Here is a 21,460-nt window from a genome sequence, read left to right as displayed (position 1 = left end):
TCTGACTCCAGGCATTTTTATCAAGCTTATGAAATAATGTCTCAGTTGATTTGTTTTAATGGGCAAAGAAGGATTTTGGAAGGAGATAAAACGCTGGCTTTGATATTGCTATGGGCAGGACTTAATCAGGGATAATAAAAAAAAGTTTTTTTTAATTCTTTTATGTACTTATTATAAAAGAATACCAAGTTCTAATACATATAATAAATACCACTGGCATGCAAGGTCATGATAAAGCATTAAGAATCAAAACAATCATGTTATTCTTCACATCTATACTTTTTTTCTAAATATATTTTAAATAAAACTTGTATACACATTTGGCATTTGCAAACATTTGAAATAAGAATACTTTGAAAGATGCTGTGAATCCTTAAAATGTTGACTCTTATTGAAAATTATAAGACTTAAAGTCACCAAGCAAGTCCTTTGGAAGAAGCGTCCGGCATACCCTGCCAAATCTGCCAAGACCTTTTTGATGGGTTGAAAACACTGCATGGGGTTGGCTCAAGTCCCTCAACATAGTGTCCCAAGTGACAGCCAGATGTTTTTTGAGCCATCACATATGGAGAACCCAGCGAATAGCTTGAAGGCCTTTCCGAAACACTTCGCCAGGTCATGGCGACAGGTATGCTGGTTAGCCAGAGGTGCAGGGTTGAATGTTTGTGTCGTACACAATGTGTCACACTGCAGGTCATCTGGACCCGAAAGATTGTCAACAGGTGGCATCTCAAAATTAGTTGACCTCCGACATTCAAAGTGTCCACATACACATTCACAAACATCACCATCACTCTCACACAAAAATCGACACTTGAAATCCACCCCCCCTCGACAAATGCCTGCTTCACGCATAGCCCAGTGAAGCTGAGAAGGATACTCCACTCTAAATATGTCTGCAACTAACTTTGATTTTACAAAGTTCAAAGTGACTTTAATGTTATTCCTAGTAATTAAAAAATATCTTTAAAGTTTTGCAGTATACAGCAAGCTGCGGCTCACTGGATGCCTGGACAGGGGCGGAACATCTAAAGATAAGATAAATAAATAAGCCATGCAAGCCCACGTGTGGAAACCATTCACACCCAAGAGAATGTCTGCAGTTTCTAAAATGGGCTCTGATAAGCAGTGATGGCAACAGAGAGATAGAGTGGAAGTGGCTGTCCATATGATGGGGATCGCTGGTGCAGAAAATATAACTATAACCTGGCAGAGATGCTGTAATGAAATGATAGTTTCATTGTGAGCACACATCGAATGAAACATCAAATGTAATGTGCCTTTTACTTTCCCCTCAGTATATGTAAAAGTTATGTAATACATACATAGCTGTCTTAATTAGTTTGTTTCATTTTATGGCTTTTAAAACAGCTTCGCTAAAAAGACCAATTTTGTCGTCTTGTGTAGAGCCATACATTTTGTAAAGTCAAAGCTGCTTCACGAGGGCCAAAAAATGCTTTTTGGCTAGTGTTCAATGTTTAACGGCTGACTGATCCTAATCTTGGTATGATTTATTGAAAAGGTTCACAGCTACTGTTGTTATGAAGTCAGTGTTGTATCTTTTGATCAAATCAGTTTCCTTTTGAAGGTAGGGCTATACAGCAGCATATAGACTGTATATTACTGTAACAGCGACACTGAGCATTATAAATAATGTGGGAATGGCATTTTCAAATGCAAGAAAATCCTTCAATAATAGTCTATGTGTGAAATTTTGTATACTAATACAAACTTTTGTACCATAGGATCTGAGTTGATCTGAATTGAAGCATGATTAATACTTTGAGATTTGTGTGCACGGTAACAGATTAAGTAACTTTAGCAGTTTTACCTCTCGCTATACTGATAAAGTGTCCACTGTTCCAAAACCTTATTTACTTGTTATGGAACACTTTTGCCATAGCATGAATAAAAGCTGGTAAATCAGTGGTTTTACATTTGCCTCTAAGTCACACAAAGTTCGACTTGAAAATAGAATGGATAATGGAACGATACATACAGAATAAGAAAGAAACACTTGTGGTGGAACTTTGAGAAAGGAAAAAAACACTGATGAATTTATAAAGGAGATAGATGGATGGAAACCAGTAGTCTACCCTTTTATATTAGCACTGGGAGTCCTTTAAACCTTTCAAGTGTGCATGTGTGTGTGTTTTCAGAAGTTTTGTCTATTGGGTATTTTGGGCATGTTTTAGTGGCTATGATAATTACACATACACAACCATATCTATATGATGGATGCTCACAGCCACAGTTAGTAATATCCAGCTAGTTTCTTAAGAGAAAGAAAACACTCCAACCACATTAAAAGAGAAGGATGTGTGCTTGTGGTACTGATGACTAGACATATTGTGAGGTGAGCTCATATGTACACCACTAATGCTCCACTCCTCTCCATCTTCCTCTCAGTTGTTTACCATCATTCTCTGAACTCAGATAATTTGTTCAAGTGGACACTACAAAGCAGGGGCTTACATTTGCAGTAAAAGTATACACGATGTTCCCATTTAGATTTTATTATAGTATTTTTTCTTGTCTCTCCCTGTGGCATGACAAACTATATATAGATGATATGTGGCAGTTGTGTGCATTTGTGTATGCAAACAGCAACAAGGACCTGCCATGATCCACTTATATTCGAAGATCACATGAGTGACTAACAATACTCAGACTGGCTATACCCACAAAGGTCTAATTCGTATAAATACCAGTTAACAAACTGGTAGATAAACTTCTTCTCCATAACATGGAAGCTCCACACATATGAGTAAAGCTCAAAAGGGTATTGGAACAACAAAATGTCGAAGGACCAGGAACTGGCGGGTAAAGCAGCAAATAGATAATAGACAGTGAGACAATATACAATATGAAGCCTCTTAACAATATAGAGCACCTTGAAGCAACTGTTATTGTAATTTGGTGCTATATAAATAAAGCTCAATTGAATGAACAAGTGGTGATGAGCCCTTTCCATTGTAGGAATAAGACCCATATCATCAATGCTTTCAATGTCAAAATAGATATTGGCTTAAATAATAAAATGGCCACAAGGGTTGGTATGCCAGTAACATCAATACAAACAAACTTCTGAGGGCACTGATGGTTGCATCTAAAGTCCAGCACCATGAGACTCCACCAGCCATGAAAAGAAGGATGGCGAGGATTAGTGAGTGTCAGTGCCAAGATCCAGTTGCGAGAGCCAATACATCTTCCTGATGTATTCAGAACATTTCTGAATACATTAGGAAGATGGGTATTGGGGATGAACTACTATGAGAGTGCCTTAGGCAGCAGAAGATATATAGTAATGAAGAGGAGGAGTAAAATCTATGGGATGCAAGCCCCTCCATGCAATGTATGCATCATCAGCAGATAAAGGAAGTGACTGAGATCAAGAAATCCTATCATTGGCCACAGAAGGCAGTCCTGATGAACAGCTTGAGAGCAGGCCCTTAACATTAGATCCATAAAGGTAGGATTCTACCAGAGAAGAGATATGAAAAGGTGCCTTGGAGACTGTTAAGCATATAATAGCAGTGTTAAGGATGCAAGCTGGAAAAACATACACTGAAAGGCATAACAAAGTACTGAAGATATAGCACATGTCGTACATATATGTGCCACATATGAATTCAAAGTATTTATGGAAGAGCCTTCCAAAAGTTTTGAAACAACAGAGCTTCAAACTAACCAACCAGACATGGTGGTGGCTGACACAGGGCTAATTATAACTGTGAGATCTAGCAATTCTACGGTAACACAGGAAAGATGGAGTATGAGAACACTGAGAACTATCAGAGGCTGCTGGACCAGCTGGAGTAGAAATTGAAAGTAAAGCTGCCCAGAAGTAAAATGAGTGTTGGGGGTTTAACTCAAAACTATGAGAGTGGCCCCAGCACATTTTCAAGGAACAGAGTCCAATGAATACTATGAATACTGTTTATAATAAAATATTTAAAAAAATAACAATGGTCTTTTCACTGTGTCTTTTTATGGAAGTGAATATGACATGGATTACTCATCCCCATGAGTCAAGAGTCGGGGATACATGCAGCAATTACTTTATTTTCTAAGCGATAACTAAAGACAATAATGACAAAAACTGACAAAACATGCATGATACATTTAAAATGTTTTCTTCCATTCTACTTCCCTTTATTACCCCTTTCCTCAAATAAATCACCCCATTTATTTATTTACTTACAAATGTGTGTATGTATTTATTTATTTATTTTTATTTATACAGTTTCCACTTCAGAATATGCCTTGATGTATTTTGTAACTATTTAACTGAATACAGAAAGCTTGATTTTAATTATTTTCTTATTGGTATTTATTCTGTCAATTTATTTTTTGTTCTATAAATGTCTTTCAGAATGGATATAGAATATATAATAGATATAGAATTTAATGCCATCTGAAATGCAGTTATGGAGCTTTGAACCAAGCAAACACTGTGGTATGGACAATGTGGTTTGTGTATAATAATCATGAATTACTACAACAATACTCTCACAGACACTTTTGTAGCAGGCTGCTAGATGACAAATAGTGTGTTTCATTTGAACAGTTTGTAAAGCAGCTGTGAAGCTGCATGAACCCTTAGCCATGAGTACAGAAAGTAAAGTTCCAGTCAAAATAAAATCATTTGAGATGACAGTCATCGTAAAACTATGATAATAGCAATCTTAATAACAGATAACTGTTGCAACAAGCATATTTGCATTACTGTTTCATGTTAATATCCATGTATTGTGTGATCATGATGTCCTTTAAACCTTCATGCTATAATTCCCTTCATACATTAACACCAGATTTACGCCTTTCAGTGTGTAATGCACTTAAGCTGCATTGCAGGCATTCAGATGTATTTATCATTATTTGCCATTAGTTCTTACTAAAGTTAAATTTCAACCATTTTTGTTTGGAGGTAAATTAAATTTCTTTGTGAATGAGTAGCACAGTCACTCATTTCACTTGAACTTTACTTTACTACTTTACTATTAAAGTACAAAGGAAGAACAGGGGCTATAAGGGACAAATTTAAATTGCTAGACATAAACTTAGAATTTTAAACTGTTAAACTGAGTCGACATATTAATTCAGCTCTGATAAGAAAACACATTAATCAAAAAAACAACACATTATGGTAATTAATGAATCAATTACTTACAACTTTCTATCTCAAGTGTGCAGTTTTGCTCATCCAGTGGATACCTTCTCAGGTCCATCATACAAGCAGCAGTGGTAGTTATCCTGAAAAGACATCACATCAAAATAAGACAGCAAACTCTATTTTTCAACAGGGTAACTACAACAGGGGGTAGACAAAGATATATAATATAGATGCTGTTAGTTATGAGAATCAACTTTTTGTTTTGTTTTTTTTTCTTTTTATTGCCTCATTTTATTTACTTTTAATTTCTTTTTTCAAAAATTTTGATGACCATTTGCTAGCTGCATGGCACCGAGTAACTGAACAAAATCCAAATCTTGCAAAAATAAAATAATACATAAATAAATAACCCCAAATAATTATATATATATTTTTTAAAGACTGGAACGGTGGTAGTGGTGGGAACTCCACTGAGCATTATAGGTCAATAGCTAATCCTTATGTCCCAATTCTAGCTTTGTTTGGATAATCCTGTGGGTTCTCTGTTAGGTTTCACCTGGGATATGAATCACTGTGGGGTTTATACTCTGTGGGACAGTGGTGACAGCAACAGAAGAGAGAGATATACTGTAAAAATCAATTGAATGTAATAATGCCATAAAATATATGGGATAAAATTAACTTTATTGAAAACTTTGACTTTGTAGGTCAGTATTATTGTGTGAATAAAATGATGATGTTAGTGTAACTGGAATCAGCACAATAAATGAAAAATTTCAGACTGAAAGATCAATATTATAATTTCATTTGTTTACTTATAGCAGTTACAAAAAATGTCATATAACGTAAATAAGTATGAAGTTACATTAGTGTCAGAGTTTTATTTAAGTGTGCACCTGTCTTGTCAGACAGTTTTTTCATGAACCTTACTGTTTATTGCGAGATGCTGCACAGACAAACAAAAATGAAATAAATTGTAAAAAGCTATTCTTTTAAAAATTAAAAGAAGAATCTAAGTTCCTTTGAATATTAAACAAGGAAATAGCTTTATTATAGCATTATTACAGCATGGTACTGATGGGTTAAAGCTCCTAACATACAGCTATATAAAAACCTCAAATATCCAAGTTGTTCAGTTAATACATTCCATTAAAAAAGTACTTTAAATGACATTTTCACATAATTTCCTGTTTCCAAGCTTAAATGGGACTTGGCTTTCAAATGTAGCACCTGATGTGCCACAAATGAACACTTCATGACTCCATGGAGCATGCGAACATCAATAAAATGATAGATTATTATCTTCATGGGAAATGGTAAAGATAGATAAAACAGCTTGGAGGGAAAAGAGAAATGTTAGATTACTGCCCCCCAAGGCTTAACTTATCCTTTCCCTTTAGCATAATAATTCAAATGTGAAAATATGTCATGATTTCAAGTGAGGGATGAGAGGCAATCTAAATAGAATCTTGGTGGTTTTTTTCTTTTTTCCTTTGTTTGTTTTGTTTAACATTTTTTATTAGATGGTATTCCTATGTGTCATGTTTTAGTAAAAAGACACTCGAGGAATTGATCTCAGCAATATGTCAAGACCCTCTTTGATCACATACCTCTGATTCTTTTGATGTGAACCACAGTCAGGAGCATAATCTTTATAGTTCTACTACACATACTATTCTGATTTCTGACTTGCTGTTTTTTATTGCTATTAATAATATTTAATGCTTTAGTTTGATATAGTGGCTCCACAGTGTCGCATTCACATAACACATGAAAGCTTTGAGACCAGGAGGAAACACAAATTTCTTTGGGGTTGCATCAGGAGAGACATTTAGTGTAAAAAAAAAGGAAAACAAAAAGAAAAAGTAGAGTTAGCTAAATCGAGCATGTGAAACCAACCACTGTGTTAACCCTTTGTGAATAACGGAGCAACCTAAAGCAGTTTCTATCTTAATTTCTTGTCACGGATTATGAAAAATTTACCAGAGAAATGTGCTGCTGTGGTAAATGTGCTTATAGGTGTAAACAACCCTGGTCAAAGAACCAGAGCTTACTGTTTTACTGTTTCTATCCTATCATATTTTGTGGATATCTATCACCATAAAGGCATTCAGCCTTTCAGTCAATATCAAAACAAATAGGCAGCAAGGGATAATAAGGGATAATAACAGAAGGCAACCATGAGTCAATAGATAAGGTTATGTTGTCCATCAGACTTTGTGAAAGGAACATAAGGATGAGGCTGTGAGTAATAGGCTGCCATTCTTTCCTTGACTCTGGTCTTGTGTGAGAACTTCACTCCCACTGAGGGAGTTGCCACAGAGCAGCACAGCATGGTGGGTAATCGTCTAGGCACACCTGACAACATAGATAAATTTGTGCCAGAGGAGAGGCTCATCTTGAGTCCAATCCTCTGTTACACAGCAGAGATAACCATGCTTGTGTGCCTCTGTGCCTCTTTCGCTTTCTTTGTTCTGTCTCTCTTTTACTATGCCATTATTCAAACAGCCACTATAATGCCAATACATTTATATTCATAAATTACAAACATCTACTATACAAACACAGAAAGATTAATGGACATTCAAATTAAGGATATAATCAACATTACGTGATATTATTTGTAAGCAAAGATTTGGAAACAATTATGCACCGGCGTTACAAGACTTAGTAACACCTAGCAGGCATCCCATAGTCTGCGCCTATGGCAAATATATTAAAAAATCCAACAACTGACAACATGTCTGCAAAGAAGCTAACATCGGAATTGGAGACAATATTCTCCTTTTATGCTCCACTTGCTGGATTATGGGATGTTTTAAAAAGGAAGACCTGAAAGATTATTTTTATTATTAAAGAACTTATCCCTGCTACCACTTAAACTGAGCATCCATCACATCAGTTATTCTTCTCTGGCCCACTTCCTACCATGGAGAGGGGAATAGGATCTCTTAGGAGACTACTTAGTTCAAACACCTTGTTAACTTCAGCATGTCTCACCTATTGGATAAAGTTTATTGACAACTTCAGTTTATTCTGGAACTGTAAAGATCAATCCAAGATACTTGCTGCCAATCTATGTCGTGCTCTTGGAACATCTGATACTAATTAAACTCTGTGAATAATTCAATTCAGTTGTATTTATATGGCACCAAATCACAAAAACAGTCGCCTCAAGGTGCAAAAAGGACAGAATACATAGGCAGGACACCATACATAGACAGAATATGCTCCTTCCTCCTTAACTAACTCCATCCACCCTATTATCCAACGCTTCCAGAGGATGTCCCTGTAACAACCTGCAGCCAAGCCACCTGGCTGTGACAGGTGGCTGGGCCTGAACTCACTCACTGGTCAACGTTCCACACTGAAGCTGAGCCAAATTGAAGATATATTACGCAGCAGTGGTCACACACATCACCAATGAGATGCTCATCATAGATGAGACAGACTCCATGCCACTTGTCTAAACAGTGATCCTATGTGGCAAGATCAAAAGGATTAACCAAGTGTACTCAGAGTGCACAGCTAATGCATTTAATTTATAAAGTAATATTATTACAAAAAATGATCTTGATTTTATGTTTTTAACCCAAGCCTGGTTAAACAAACACAACAGTGCTATGATTACTTTTCAAAAATCTCCTCTGCGCTTCCATTTCATAGTTTCGACTATAAAAGGCAAAAACAGGAGTGCGAATGGGCATTGTGTACAATGCCAGTGACAAGCAGCTTTCATAAAGAAGATGAATTTAGAAGCTTTCCTGCTTCTAAAATCAGGTAAAACTGAGGTATTTGTACAAAAAAACAGTGGTAATGGTAAAAAACCGTGATAGAAAACAAGGTGATGCTTACCAGTGTAAGTGTCTAACCAGACACTTGTTGCTCTCCTTTCGTGCAGTATCTCTCAAATTACAAAAACATCCTGTCTCAAAGTGATGCTGAAAAACTAGTTCATCCATTTATTGCTTCTAGGATATCTATTATCATGTTGTTCTAAAAGCTCCCTGCATTGCTTAAGTTACTCCAGAATGCTGCAGTACTGTCAGGGACTATAAAGACCATTGTGACATTGTACTTATATCAGAGTACCCATCCCAATAGATATTTTTTCTCAGACTGCAGGCCTACTTGTGACTCCTAGGGTATTTAAATGTAAAATGTGAGGCAGAACCTTCAGCTTTCACGCCCCTATTCAGTAGAACCAGCTCCAAGTTCAGATTCAGGAGACTGTTTTAAAGATCTGTCTTAAAACTTATAGTTAGAGCTGGATCAGATGAACCTGAACCATCCATCCATTATGCAGCAGTAGGACTAGTCTGCTGGGGCTTCCCATGCTGCACTGAGCACTTCTTCTTCACTCTCTGTGTTTATAAATCACTTTGTATTTAATCATTAGTTATTATTAAACTCTGGCTCTCTTCCACATTGTGTCTTTTGTCCTCTCTCTTTCTCTCCCCTCACCACCAACAGATTGTGGAGAATGGGTGCCCTTTCTGAGCCGGGTTCTTCCAGAGGCTTTTTTTTCCTATCAAAAGGAAGTTTTTCCTTCCCAGTGTTGCCAAGTGCTTGTTCGTAGGGATTGTGTGATTGCTTGTCTTTCTGATATTGCAGGGTTTTTACCTTACATTATAAAGAATCTTGAGGTGACTGCTTTTGTGTTTATGGTAACGTATACATAAAATTAAACTGAACTGAACAGTACTGAATCTGAACAAACAACACTTAAATGTGGAGTTCCTCAAGGGTCCATTCTTGGACCTCACCCATTTAACATACAGTATGCATATTCCCTGTTGCTCAGATTACATAATATTATATTTCCTATCATTGTTAGTGTGGAATTAAAGAAATTATTTTACTGCTATGATATAATCTACAGCATTAACATTGCATTAACAATATAACTTACAGCTTTAAGACGGCATTAAGATGTTTAAACATACTGGCACCATATTAACCTCTATTACAGGTGCGGTCATAATCATTATATACACACATTGCATTTTGTGCTCATTAAAGAGTTGAAGCTCAGTCAATTAATTAAAGGTCGTAAGCTTCGTTCGGCGCTATGTCCGGACGATCTATTTTGTAAGTGACTTGGAGCTGTAGAAGGATTGCATACATGCTTACAAAACACATATAGTACATATAATCTAGAAACAGGCCTGAGCAAAGGCCTGAATCTATTCAACAACCTGCTGCGTTTGAGTTTGCTTGGTAACAGGTGACAGAAGAAGAGGACGAGTCCATGGGGACCTCAAAGGCCTGGAACCATCGCCTTATTTGGAAGAAGATGCTAGAGAGGGGACTTCTGTGTCTGCATTTAGCTCTTAAAATTGATCATTGTCTGTAAAAGATGCATATAATGTTCTTAAGATGCAAATTATGTTCTTTTAACGCGAGAAGGGGCGTCCAACCCTGATGTTATAAAAACAATTGTTTGTGTATTTTTGGGTGGAGATCCATGCTGATTGTGTGCAGTAATTATCTCCCCGCGCGTGTGTTCAATAAAATCATTGTTTGGCCAAACCTTTCTGGACCATTGTTGTTTTGTACTCATCCTCAATATTTTTGAGCACGGGACATTAGCCAGAATATACACAAAGAAAAAAAAGTCTCTGCCAATAGAAAGTGTGACACTTAAATCTTGAAATCTTGGAGTCATTCGTTCACCTAATTTTCACAGCCACATAACGACAATTACAGTCTCAGGCTTTTCCCATCAATTTAAAGCAAATACAAAAAAACAAAAGAACATTTTTTTAGGAGATTAGACTGTTACTTATAATTTCAATATTTATATTACGCATTACTATTACTTTACAGGTACAGTAAAATAAGATCAGACAGCTCTTATGATAAACTTAAGCATTACTTTTTAAATATTTTTGCTAAGAAAAATAAATGTTGTAATTTACTTAGTTATTCAAAAAAAGGAGGTACAATATTAAAAAGAAAGCCATAGAAAGAATATTTTAGGACAGAGGATGTGAAGACAGACAGTGAGCAGTCTATCATAACATTTCCTTCTAATGCCAGTAAAGAAGTTCAAAGGGAAGAGTTCTAATATTAACATGCTGTTTCATATTACACACCTCAGGGATTACCACCCCACAGAGTGTGACGGTAAGGTTGTTTGAGCCTAAGAGGTTTAGATAGATTCTCCTTTTCTTTCTCTCTTGTCCCCTGTCTTTGTCAGCATTTATTTCACACTGATGGATTTACTGCTGGTGATGGGGCTCTGTGGCTTCCATGTGTTTAACCAAGGAGTAAATTGCCGGTTACTTTTCGGCAACTTTCTGATCTCTGTGTCAAGTCGGAGTCACCGGTGTAGAACTCAGAGCACAAGCCTCTGGCAGGGCTTTTTGAAAAGATAAAGGTTATGCATGTTTGTATGAGGTAATGTGTGAGCATGTTACGTAGCTGTTACACCGTAGAAGTGAGCATCAGATTGCCTATGTTTACTGCTGTCTTGCTCTCCATTTCCCCTCACATTTCCCCCAGGTGTTCCATCCATTAAATGATGCAAACCCACATTTTTCAGTCTGCTTACGCTCCCTGGTTGCTAAAAAAAAAAACTACTCCCTGAAAAAGCTGCCAATCACACTAAGTCCCATATGTTGCATCACCTGCAGTGACCCTCCATATTTTTCAAGCTGTGCTCAGAGATTGTCTTGCTGGATTGATCTAACTTGTGAGGTCAAATCAGGGCCAAGTAGCTTTAAGGGAAGAGACTGGATTTCAGGCCAAAGAAATGTGCGGGCTGTTGGTCACAATCACAATAAAGGTATTCAGGGTGATAAATACAAGTGATTAATGCGTTGCAATGATTTACTTTTGTTTTTTACTTAAATATTCTCAGTCACTTATTTGTACTCAATTTATGCTGGTCTTAGTTTATAGTAGATGCAACAGAAACATTTTAACTTTTACAGACAAAAACATAACAAATTATAATTTAGTACAGTTAAATTATAAATACATAATTAAACAGTAACACTCTGAGAGAAGTAGGTCCCTTTTATTTGGGGTTATCAGTGAAAAATATCGTAAATGTTCCTTGCACTGTACTTGGAAAGGAGTACCCCTGCATAATTGTGGTCTAGCCATTTTCTGTGATTATAAACAAAATACTCCACTCTCATTGCTCGCACAGCTCAGAGCTCATTGAAACAGTGAAACAGAATGTGCTGTGCACCAGAGCTGCATTATTTGATATTTAAGATAATGACAGCATTTAGAGAGTCATCATCCCCCATAGCCAGCTGCTTCCCACCCACTGATGTCCATGAAAATATAGTAAGTAGGATGCTCTAGGTAAATCATTAACATTTAATCTTAATATTCAAAAACATTTTTTTTTGTTAATTCTCAATCAGGCATTAGTTGTGTATGCTAAGAGCTCTCCTAAAGCTGGGTTTAAAGGTGGGTATTTTTCAGTGATAAACACCCTATCTACCAACAAATACTCCCTATATATAACAAAAACAAAACACCAACTCTTGTTTTGGTTTCTCAGCCCCAAAATGCTTGAAGTCTTATTATTTTATATTTGCTTTTGCACAGGTAATATTTGCCCTAGAGTCAATTTTAGCTTTTTGCTTTTCTTGAAAGCTGCAACAATTGTGGGTTTAGGTCTAAAACATCTGCAGATGCTACATTTAATTATATTTTCAAAACATTTTTCTTTTTGACAGTACATCTTCCCCAAACACCACAGGTCACTGAACATGGTTGTAGGGATATTTATTTTGGCCATCCTGTAACTTCATATGCCAAAACTGCAGAAGTCCCTGCACCTGGCTTGTTTTCATCTAGAAATAAATCTTTTAAAAGCCTTTATAAAGCCTGAAATTGCTGTTTTATCTTTATGTGCCTATAATAACAAAATAGCCCAAATTTATTAATCTGTCACGGGTTTTGTTAGATGTATAATGGACTTAGTTCAGACTGCTTCCAGTCTAACCTAAATCTAATCTTTTGAATTGCATCCACCTATCCATTTTTCTAAACCATTTATCCAAATAGAGCTGTAGAGATACGGGGCACATTCTAGAGAAGCTGATAGTCCATCGTGTCACTATGTTTTGATTTTATTATGCATTATTGTTACATGTTTTCACTCATATATTTTTAATTGATGTCAGACTACAAGAATTTCCATTTGCATGAATTTCATTTTAATGCATGCTTGTGTCTACACATTTTTTTGTAGTCTAATTGAATTTATTAACATAATAAATTAAATAACTGCACAGCTTTAGTAGGTCTTCAGTGGGCATTAACGTGCTGTATCTGCATGTGCTGTGTGGATTTATGAGCACTCACTGACCTGCACAAGATTCCATGACCCAATTTAGGATTTGCAAAAATCTGGTCATCCTACTTACATGATATTGAGTGTCAAAGGTGATGGATTTCTTCTCCCAATTTCAGTCTAATCCTACTCCATCCAAAGTAATATTTGCACTCTGTCAAGTTCTTCAGTGGATGGGAAACATTCAAACCCATATTCCATGTGATTGTGGGTTTTTTTTTTTCATTTGCATATCACATCAGTGTGTTGATAGCTGTTCATTTTTTAACTTGGATGACCTGACACAAGAATGATTTGTACTATTTGAGTTCTATTTCAGTATAATCTGACCTTCACAATCTGTTACTGGCTTGAGCTTTCTTCTGTTGGGTTTTGTTCACTTTAGACATTCTAGACATGAAGCACTTTGGCTTTGAAGCAACAGAGACTTTTTGGCTGTTGCTCGATCCATCAAAGTTTAAATCTGGTAGGTGTCCATTATATGAAACGTTTATTGAACTGTGTGCAAGATAAGACAGTATAAATGAGAAATATATCAGTCCAAAACTGATAAATACAAATGAATTAAAAAACAAACAAAAGAAAACATTTCCTCCCAATTATAAAGGAAAAGTTTGTCAATTAAAATATTTTTTATTATTCTTACACTACACTTTTAAAGATTACTAGTGATATATTTTGCAAATATAGCTTGCTCTGCATAATTAATCAAGCAATTGATACTATGTGATGGGCAAACAAAACAACAATAACCTAAGGAGTGTAGCTAAGTGAACCCTACTATTAGGCCTTTGAAATTTGCTGATGATACAGTGCTCATCATTATCACTTCATCTGCTAAAACAAGGAGGAGAAGTGAATTATCTGGTGGTGCAGCTCTAACAACCTGCAGTTAAACATGCTTGGAGACACTGGGCTGCAATCCGTGCTGACCACTCAAGCACACAAAAATAAATGAATAAATAATTAAAAAATTAAAAAAAAAACCTACCAGCAGAAACTCAAAGCATTTTAAAATGAAATTGAGTTTATTCTTGGCTCTTTGATCAATTTGCCATTTAGTTCTTCAACCATGATTCAAAAGATCTGAAAAGGAGAATTCTCTCCACCCTTTGTGCATCTTCAGGGTCAGGGAACATACAGGTAAAATCATCCTGACCCCGAACATCTCTAGACAACCTTTTTGAGCTACCTCCCTATGAAAGGGACAAATGACCATATGCCAGTTTTCAGTGAGACATTATTATCACATGATATCTGCATGAGGGCATACTCTGTGTTTATGTGTGGTGTGTGGACAATCACACACTTTTACATTTATGAATCTTGTTTCATGATTGGCCACATGATTGGATTGTTAAAGTGGAGGTCCTCTATAATGCAATGTGGCACAACGTGTGAAAAAATCTTATAAAATTTAGAGTATTTATAGACAAATTCACAAATATAACAATACATCTCTTTGTTTGTCCTTTTTTATCCCATTTTCTTTCATTTTCCCTTTTTTGCATAAGAGCTTTGGATTTCTTCCATGAAAATTGACTGTTGATTATTCTGATTTTAGCACAAGACAATGTATTATTTAGAATTTTCCACATAGTGCTTTCTTCTTCCATTTCTTCATATCAGAAAAAATGTCTTATTCTTCCTTCTCCATCCACTTTATCCAACAACAGCAATGAAGAATATCACAGAAAAATATAATAGCAAGATTCAATTTTAATCCTCTTCTTAACATATCTCTCATCCTTTGTCTTGTGCTCTCTCAATCTCTATTAAATTTCACTGTCCCAGAGCAGATCCGGTTCATCGTCATGGTAGCCATTAAAGTGTTATGATTTTCAATAACATTTTATAGACTTTGGGCATAAGAGGCCTATTTACAAAATGAAATGATGAGACATCAGTGAGGAGTAAGAAACGCATGGTCATCATGTTAACTTCGAGAGGTTGAAACTCAGTGGAATGGTCAATCAATTTATATAGTGCAACTAGGATTTCTGCTTCGGGTCTCTGGGAAAGAGCTAGGTTATGTCATATTATCATATCAAATACCTGCATGGAGAAAAACCATTGAGATATTTAAAGTAGTTGCCCTCCTAAAAGTTTGTTTTAAAAAACGTTGCAAAAGTTGTGGTGTTTTTTAGGTAGAGAAGTATCTTGCTGAATGCGTACAGCATCGTTGTCAGCAAAAATTACCAATCATACTTCACAATTTGTCACCTAATGCTCTTTGATTTTCAGTAGGTTAAATAAATTTAATGGCTTAAATATTCAATCATCTCACAGTGTTAGTCAACCCCATCAAAATTACTTTGATCATGAAAACTAATCTAACATCATTTGTACAAATCTAGTTGATTGATATGTAGTAACATCGGGGTAATAGGAAAAAAACACCAATGTGCTCAGAAAGGTGTAGCTGGCAAGGCAACAACAGAAACGGTTTTATTAGCAGTGGTACTGAAGAACAAGATCTAAACTAACTGAAATGACATTTACAGAGTTCAGTGTGCTGCAGCTGACTATCTAATCAGCCTTCAAATGAGCAATGTTAGTACTGAACGTCCCTGGTGGATCTCGAAAGAAACAAAAAAGTAATTTAATTTCAGATGAACTTTCAAGGCTTTACACCTACAGCTATTCTAAGTACATCTGCTTTTTATACTTGGTGGTGAGGTAAATTATGCAGAGAGCGTGCAAAAGACTTGAATTTAGTGTTACACAAGCCTTTAGTGAGGCTTGGCTTGGTGATGTGCAGACGTCTTTTAAATGAGGACACAAGTAGGTCACTTCCTCAACATTATCATTTTTGCTTAGGGGGAATGTTGCACCTCCCATCAGTAGTTTTCTTCATCTGGCTCTAATGAGCTAATTACTGACTTGGTCCAGTGCAGCAATGGTTGACTCACTGTTACCTCACCTGCAAGATTTTCTTTTTTCCAGGATGTTTTTAAGATGTTTAAAATAGAAAGTATGCTGACAAGGATTAAGTGTGAATTGTTTGACAACATGAAGTAAAAGAGAACACAATTCTTGTGCAACATGTTTGTCATTATTTGTTACCAAGCTCATGCAGCATTTGTGCATATAACATTTTTAGTTGTTGTTCTTGTTGTGTTGACAAAAATGTTATTTTAAGAGATTAAAATCTCACCTTAGACCATATAATACGGTACCATCTGGGTGCAGTCGGATCATTCTGTTTTTTACTGTGACACCATGGACAAACGATTTCTTGTCGTTGAGGAAATAGGTGTCAGGCACCCAGAGCTGGTCAGCGACCCGGTTATCTAAGGTCAGGTTGAGGGGGATGTCAGAGTAGGACAGCCGCTTGTCTCGCCATGCCTGCTGGAAGTACATTGTCAATGTGTAGTCCTGCAAGTGCACAAAGAGGGGCAAGAGCAAGAAAATAGAGGGTAAAGATAAAATGGGAGGAAAGGAGTTGGGGAAGCATGGAGGAAAGATGAATAAAACAGAGAGATGGAGAAAAACAACAGAAGAGGTGGTTACTTCCCCCAAAAAACAAGCATTTTACACAGCTGGTCTGTAAGACTTTTCTTATGTAAACTCCTAGATTAGACCAGACTAGACAGGGTTCAATATTGGATGAAGTTCACTTTAAAGCAAATGGAATAGTAGCACTACAGGCCAAAAAACGCTCAGTACAAAGCAACTGGGAATTCCTTCTGTTCATAGAAACATGAGGTTAAGACAGATAGTGTGAAAGAGTGTGTATGTGTCAGAGAGAGGAAGAGAGCGAGGGAGAAAGATGGCTCGGGTTTGGTGTGTAAGTGTGTGTATGTTTTTGGCAGTATGGCTCTGGAGTATAGCATATGTCGGTGGCATGTCCAGTTGGTTTAATGCGAGTGCTTGTGTGTTTTTGACTCATGTGACTCATACATAGAAGAGAGAGAGAAAAACAAAGCAAGAGAGACTGCATATTTGAGAAAAATCAAAATAACCTCCAAGCAACCTCAAAACATAAGTTTTACCAAGTATTTCCTACATGCTCTATTTGCTTTGACAGTGGCTTTCTTTCTGGGATTAAGAACTGTTTGGGTTATGGGTTTGCTGTGTTGTGCTTGCATAACATATTCACCCATCTACTGTTTGCTCAGCCCAAAAGTGGAACGCTAGATATCTCAGTCAAGTCAAATGAAGAAATGTATAGAAAGTGCACTCTCTCACAGAATGTATTCAAATTGCAGAAATCACTAACAGGAAAGGATTTTGGCTTTTGCTTAATGTTCTCCTAAGACTTGGAAATCTAGAAACAACAGGATCTGTTGGTAATGAGACAGAGAGCTTACCTGCCTATCACACAACTAAGGACTCAGCTTATCCAAGGAAAGCTGAGCTCTTCTTTATTTCGAAATTTGTTAAAACCCTTAATAAATTCTACAAATTTTGATCATTGTAGAAATGTGTGACCTGAATGAAGCTGAATGGTATTCATGTATTTTTTTTCTGTCACCGGCTTTTGGATTTGGACAGTAGTTCTGCTGTGAAGCAATATTTTGATAAGAGAGTTCCTGTTACAAGCATTCAAGGTTGAGGGTGCATGGAGTGCAATGCAAATTACTGCTGACTGTTTATTTCACTTTTGCAATTAGTGGGGTAATGTGCCAGGAAATGTACCACTGCAAAAACAACTACATTAGCAAACCTTAAAAAAAAAAAAGATGATCAAATAAATCCCTCAAATCTACTATGTGAGCCAGCATGTTGACTGTAATCTTAGCATTTAAATTCAAAGAACAACAACAAGCACTGGCTGTGATTTTTGTCACAGCTATTTTAGGTTTGCTATCACCTTGCTCTGTGTGTAAAATGTCATGACGATAATACAATATTACAGTAAATACTGACACCAACATTACATCACACAGAACATGCAACTTGTAGGATGTTACTGAAAAAAAAGAGAAGTGGTGATATGAGCTGCAGTTTTGGAAGCACAGTTTGCTCAATTTGTTTATTTATGAATGCAATCGTTTATCATGAAGTTTGTAGACAACACTGCACAGCATTGTTCACAGCGTAGTCTATTGAACTATTTATTTGTATCATTTAAGCTTATATTTTTATATAGCTAACATTGCAGCTTCCTTCCACTTATGTTGTATTAAAGCCGACCTTGTGGCCTAGCAGGTGAATAAATGATCAAACTCTGTATACTAGCAAAACTGAACATGAGGATTTGTCTGTAAAAAACTGGTTTTGTCAAAATAAACCCATAAGTCATAGAGGTAGATGTGAAAAACACCATTGTAATAATACAGTATCATTCTATATTGTACTTTACAGTATAAAGCAGTAGTACAGTACTTTTTTGGTATAAACTATGCTGCCAGTTACCTACAATGAATATATGAATAAATATACAAGGAAATCTGATCTACAGTGCACACATCACCTGAAACTCATAGAGCAGCTTAATAATTTATTTTAAAAAAACACAAGAAGTGTGATAAATTGCAAGAAAATTCCCTGTTGGTAAATCTGGGGCACGTTAAAAACAGTCAAGCCAGCAGTCAGATGCTCATGTAGCTTACTGCAGTAAGAAGCCTACCAATCATCCATGAAAAACTAAGTTAAACAAACTTGCTGTCTCAGGGAACTTTTTGTCATGACTGGCACATCCACTTCCTGGCAAAGAGGCTGAACATGCATTTTTGAGTATGCCTGTTGGCTACAGATCTGACATCCAACAGCACCTTGGGAACTAGAGGCTTGGATATCGACTGTATGGAGTCAGGAAAATGGGAGCAGCTTTTCAGAGTAAAACCGCTGTTTGACTTAAATCGGTTTTGTCATGTTGTTGTTGTTTGTACCTTATTTGGCTTGGGTGCTGACAACCATGAGTCTGGGAACTGGGTTTTTCAAGACATAAACAGTAGAGTGGCAGTACTAGCATCCAATACTATAATTAGACTTGGAATAGGAACAGAGTGACACTGGTAAATTTAGGGTCACACACAGTTTGGGATTGTGTAAACACCCATTTCATATAATTTCATTATAGTCTTTGTGCCATTTACATGGATTCATCCACATAATACCTTACTGGCAATAAATCAAGAATTTACATTATTTACTTAATTTATGATAAAAATAATGGGAAACCTTACTTCTGCATCTCCATTTAAAAGTTCATTAGGAGGCTTAATAACATGTTGGACGACTTTTGGAAACAAGAGATGCTAAAATCCAACGTTAAAGAGACATTAAAATTAAAACAAATGTTTTATTGTTTCTTATCAGTAAATAACTATAGTGATCTAATTTCTGGGTAGCCTCAGTCTTGCGTCAACACATCCTTTACTGCACGTGCTGCCTTTGCAACATTTCTGTCCCGGATTGGAGGTTACGTAACAGCTCACACTCTGCTCTTTCTGGCATGCTATGCACCACAGCACGTGTGGCTGAAGAGATGCTTGTTGAAATGTTCCCCTCCTATACTATCTCCGATGCCCTTATTAGACATAGCATCACACAAAAGCATTCATGTGATACATGAAACATTAGGAATGCTTTTGTACCTCTTCCTCACAAACACACAGATGTTTTTGTCTGGACACTGAAAATGACATTTTAATTATGTGTTCCACCATTTTATAAATATTCCTTGTAAAACTACAGTTTGTACACAAGGGTCTGTTAATGTGCTGTAAATGTGTATGCTCTTCTTGTGGCATTACAGTCTTGACTAATAAAGGAATATAAGAAAAGAACAGTGATTTTTACCTACAACTCTTTACAGGTTTTCCATTGTTAAAGAATTCTTTGCACTACATAATAACTTTTTTGATCTTATGTTGCACTCACAGTTAGGTCCATATCCATTTGCACAATGACAATATTGTGGACGACACACAGAGACGACACTGATGATACTTGCATCGCGATTTCTTTCACGCTCAAATTCAGAGCTCCAATGAACAGACGTTTCATCTGCATAGTCTGATCATTTAAGTTTGAGCCTCTGAAATGTTGGGATTATGTGTAAATTCGATTATAATTTGTAAACAGTTAATTGAGTGCTTTTGATTTCAAGGTTAAAATTGTATCTTTTTGATTAAATATCCACGCCAATGGTGCACAGAGGCAACATTACAAAAAAAACAAAAACAAAACAAAACTGTGCCACTGCCCAAAAACTTCATTTAAAGCCACAATTCCCACACGACAAAGTCCACTTTCTGAATCTGAAATACTCTTTAGAAATTGTGTAAAAAAATAAAAAAACAAAGGACAGCCTTGGTGGAAAAAGAAGGGTGTTAAATGGCCTGCGGTTTGGTTATTAAACTGAGTGAATGTTTCAGTTGTCATCCCTGAGAGCCTATTATCGCACACCGATCTGCTTGAGGAGGCTGTGGTTTGCTGAGCAGGACAGGCCCTGTGGAGGTGCCACTGTGGCTAGTTTACAGTGAACATAAAGCTCCCCTCAAAAACAGTTATAGTGCATCTCTCTTGTGGAGGAAGGAGGTTGTAAATCACCAGAATAACTGCAGCGGGTGTGTGCATGTAAGTGCAAGGGAGGCTGTCATAACAACAGTCATAATGAGCATCGGTATATAAACTATGCTGGAGAGAGATAGAAAGATGGAGAGAAATGAAAAAGGAGACAGAATGAAGCAGGAAGAATGATATTGAATTTACGAGTGCACAATATGCTGTGCTCCCACACTGTCAAAGAGGGGACAATGCGAAGTGATCATTAAATTTTCACACACAACGCTATGACATGATCCATTATATCTAATAACCAATATCCAATTCAGCAGGATGCTTTACACTGTGTAATGAATGTTTCTTTTTGGAAGGTTAAATAAATTATTAGATTTTTTTGGAACAACTAAAAAAAGAAATTATATAATCTATAAAACAGTTGGTCAAACTGCTTTTGATTGCTTCTCTATAACATGTTGTTAGTAAGTCTGTTAAAATACTGTAGAAATTTTCTTTTATAGAAATTACAACTCCATATATAGACACTGGAAATATATAGTACTCTTCTG

General features: G+C 36.4%; 1 protein-coding gene across 1 annotated transcript in view; it reads right to left on the bottom strand.

The window, feature by feature from the left end:
- LOC116309365 (gamma-aminobutyric acid receptor subunit beta-2) overlaps nucleotides 1-21,460 on the bottom strand; it is a 60,903-nt gene that overhangs the window by 13,889 nt on the left and 25,554 nt on the right. Inside the window, exons 4-5 of the mRNA XM_039617936.1 lie at nucleotides 16,594-16,814; nucleotides 5,174-5,256 (exon numbers count right to left, since the gene is read on the bottom strand). Of these exons, the coding sequence (XP_039473870.1) occupies nucleotides 5,174-5,256; nucleotides 16,594-16,814 (304 nt within the window). The remainder of the gene's footprint in view (nucleotides 1-5,173; nucleotides 5,257-16,593; nucleotides 16,815-21,460) is intronic.

This window comes from Oreochromis aureus, linkage group 10, assembly GCF_013358895.1.
Source record: "Oreochromis aureus strain Israel breed Guangdong linkage group 10, ZZ_aureus, whole genome shotgun sequence".
Taxonomy (NCBI): Eukaryota; Metazoa; Chordata; class Actinopteri; order Cichliformes; family Cichlidae; genus Oreochromis; species Oreochromis aureus.
The sequence above is the reverse complement of the archived record's forward strand: the minus strand, read 5'-3'. Positions and strand labels throughout refer to the sequence as shown.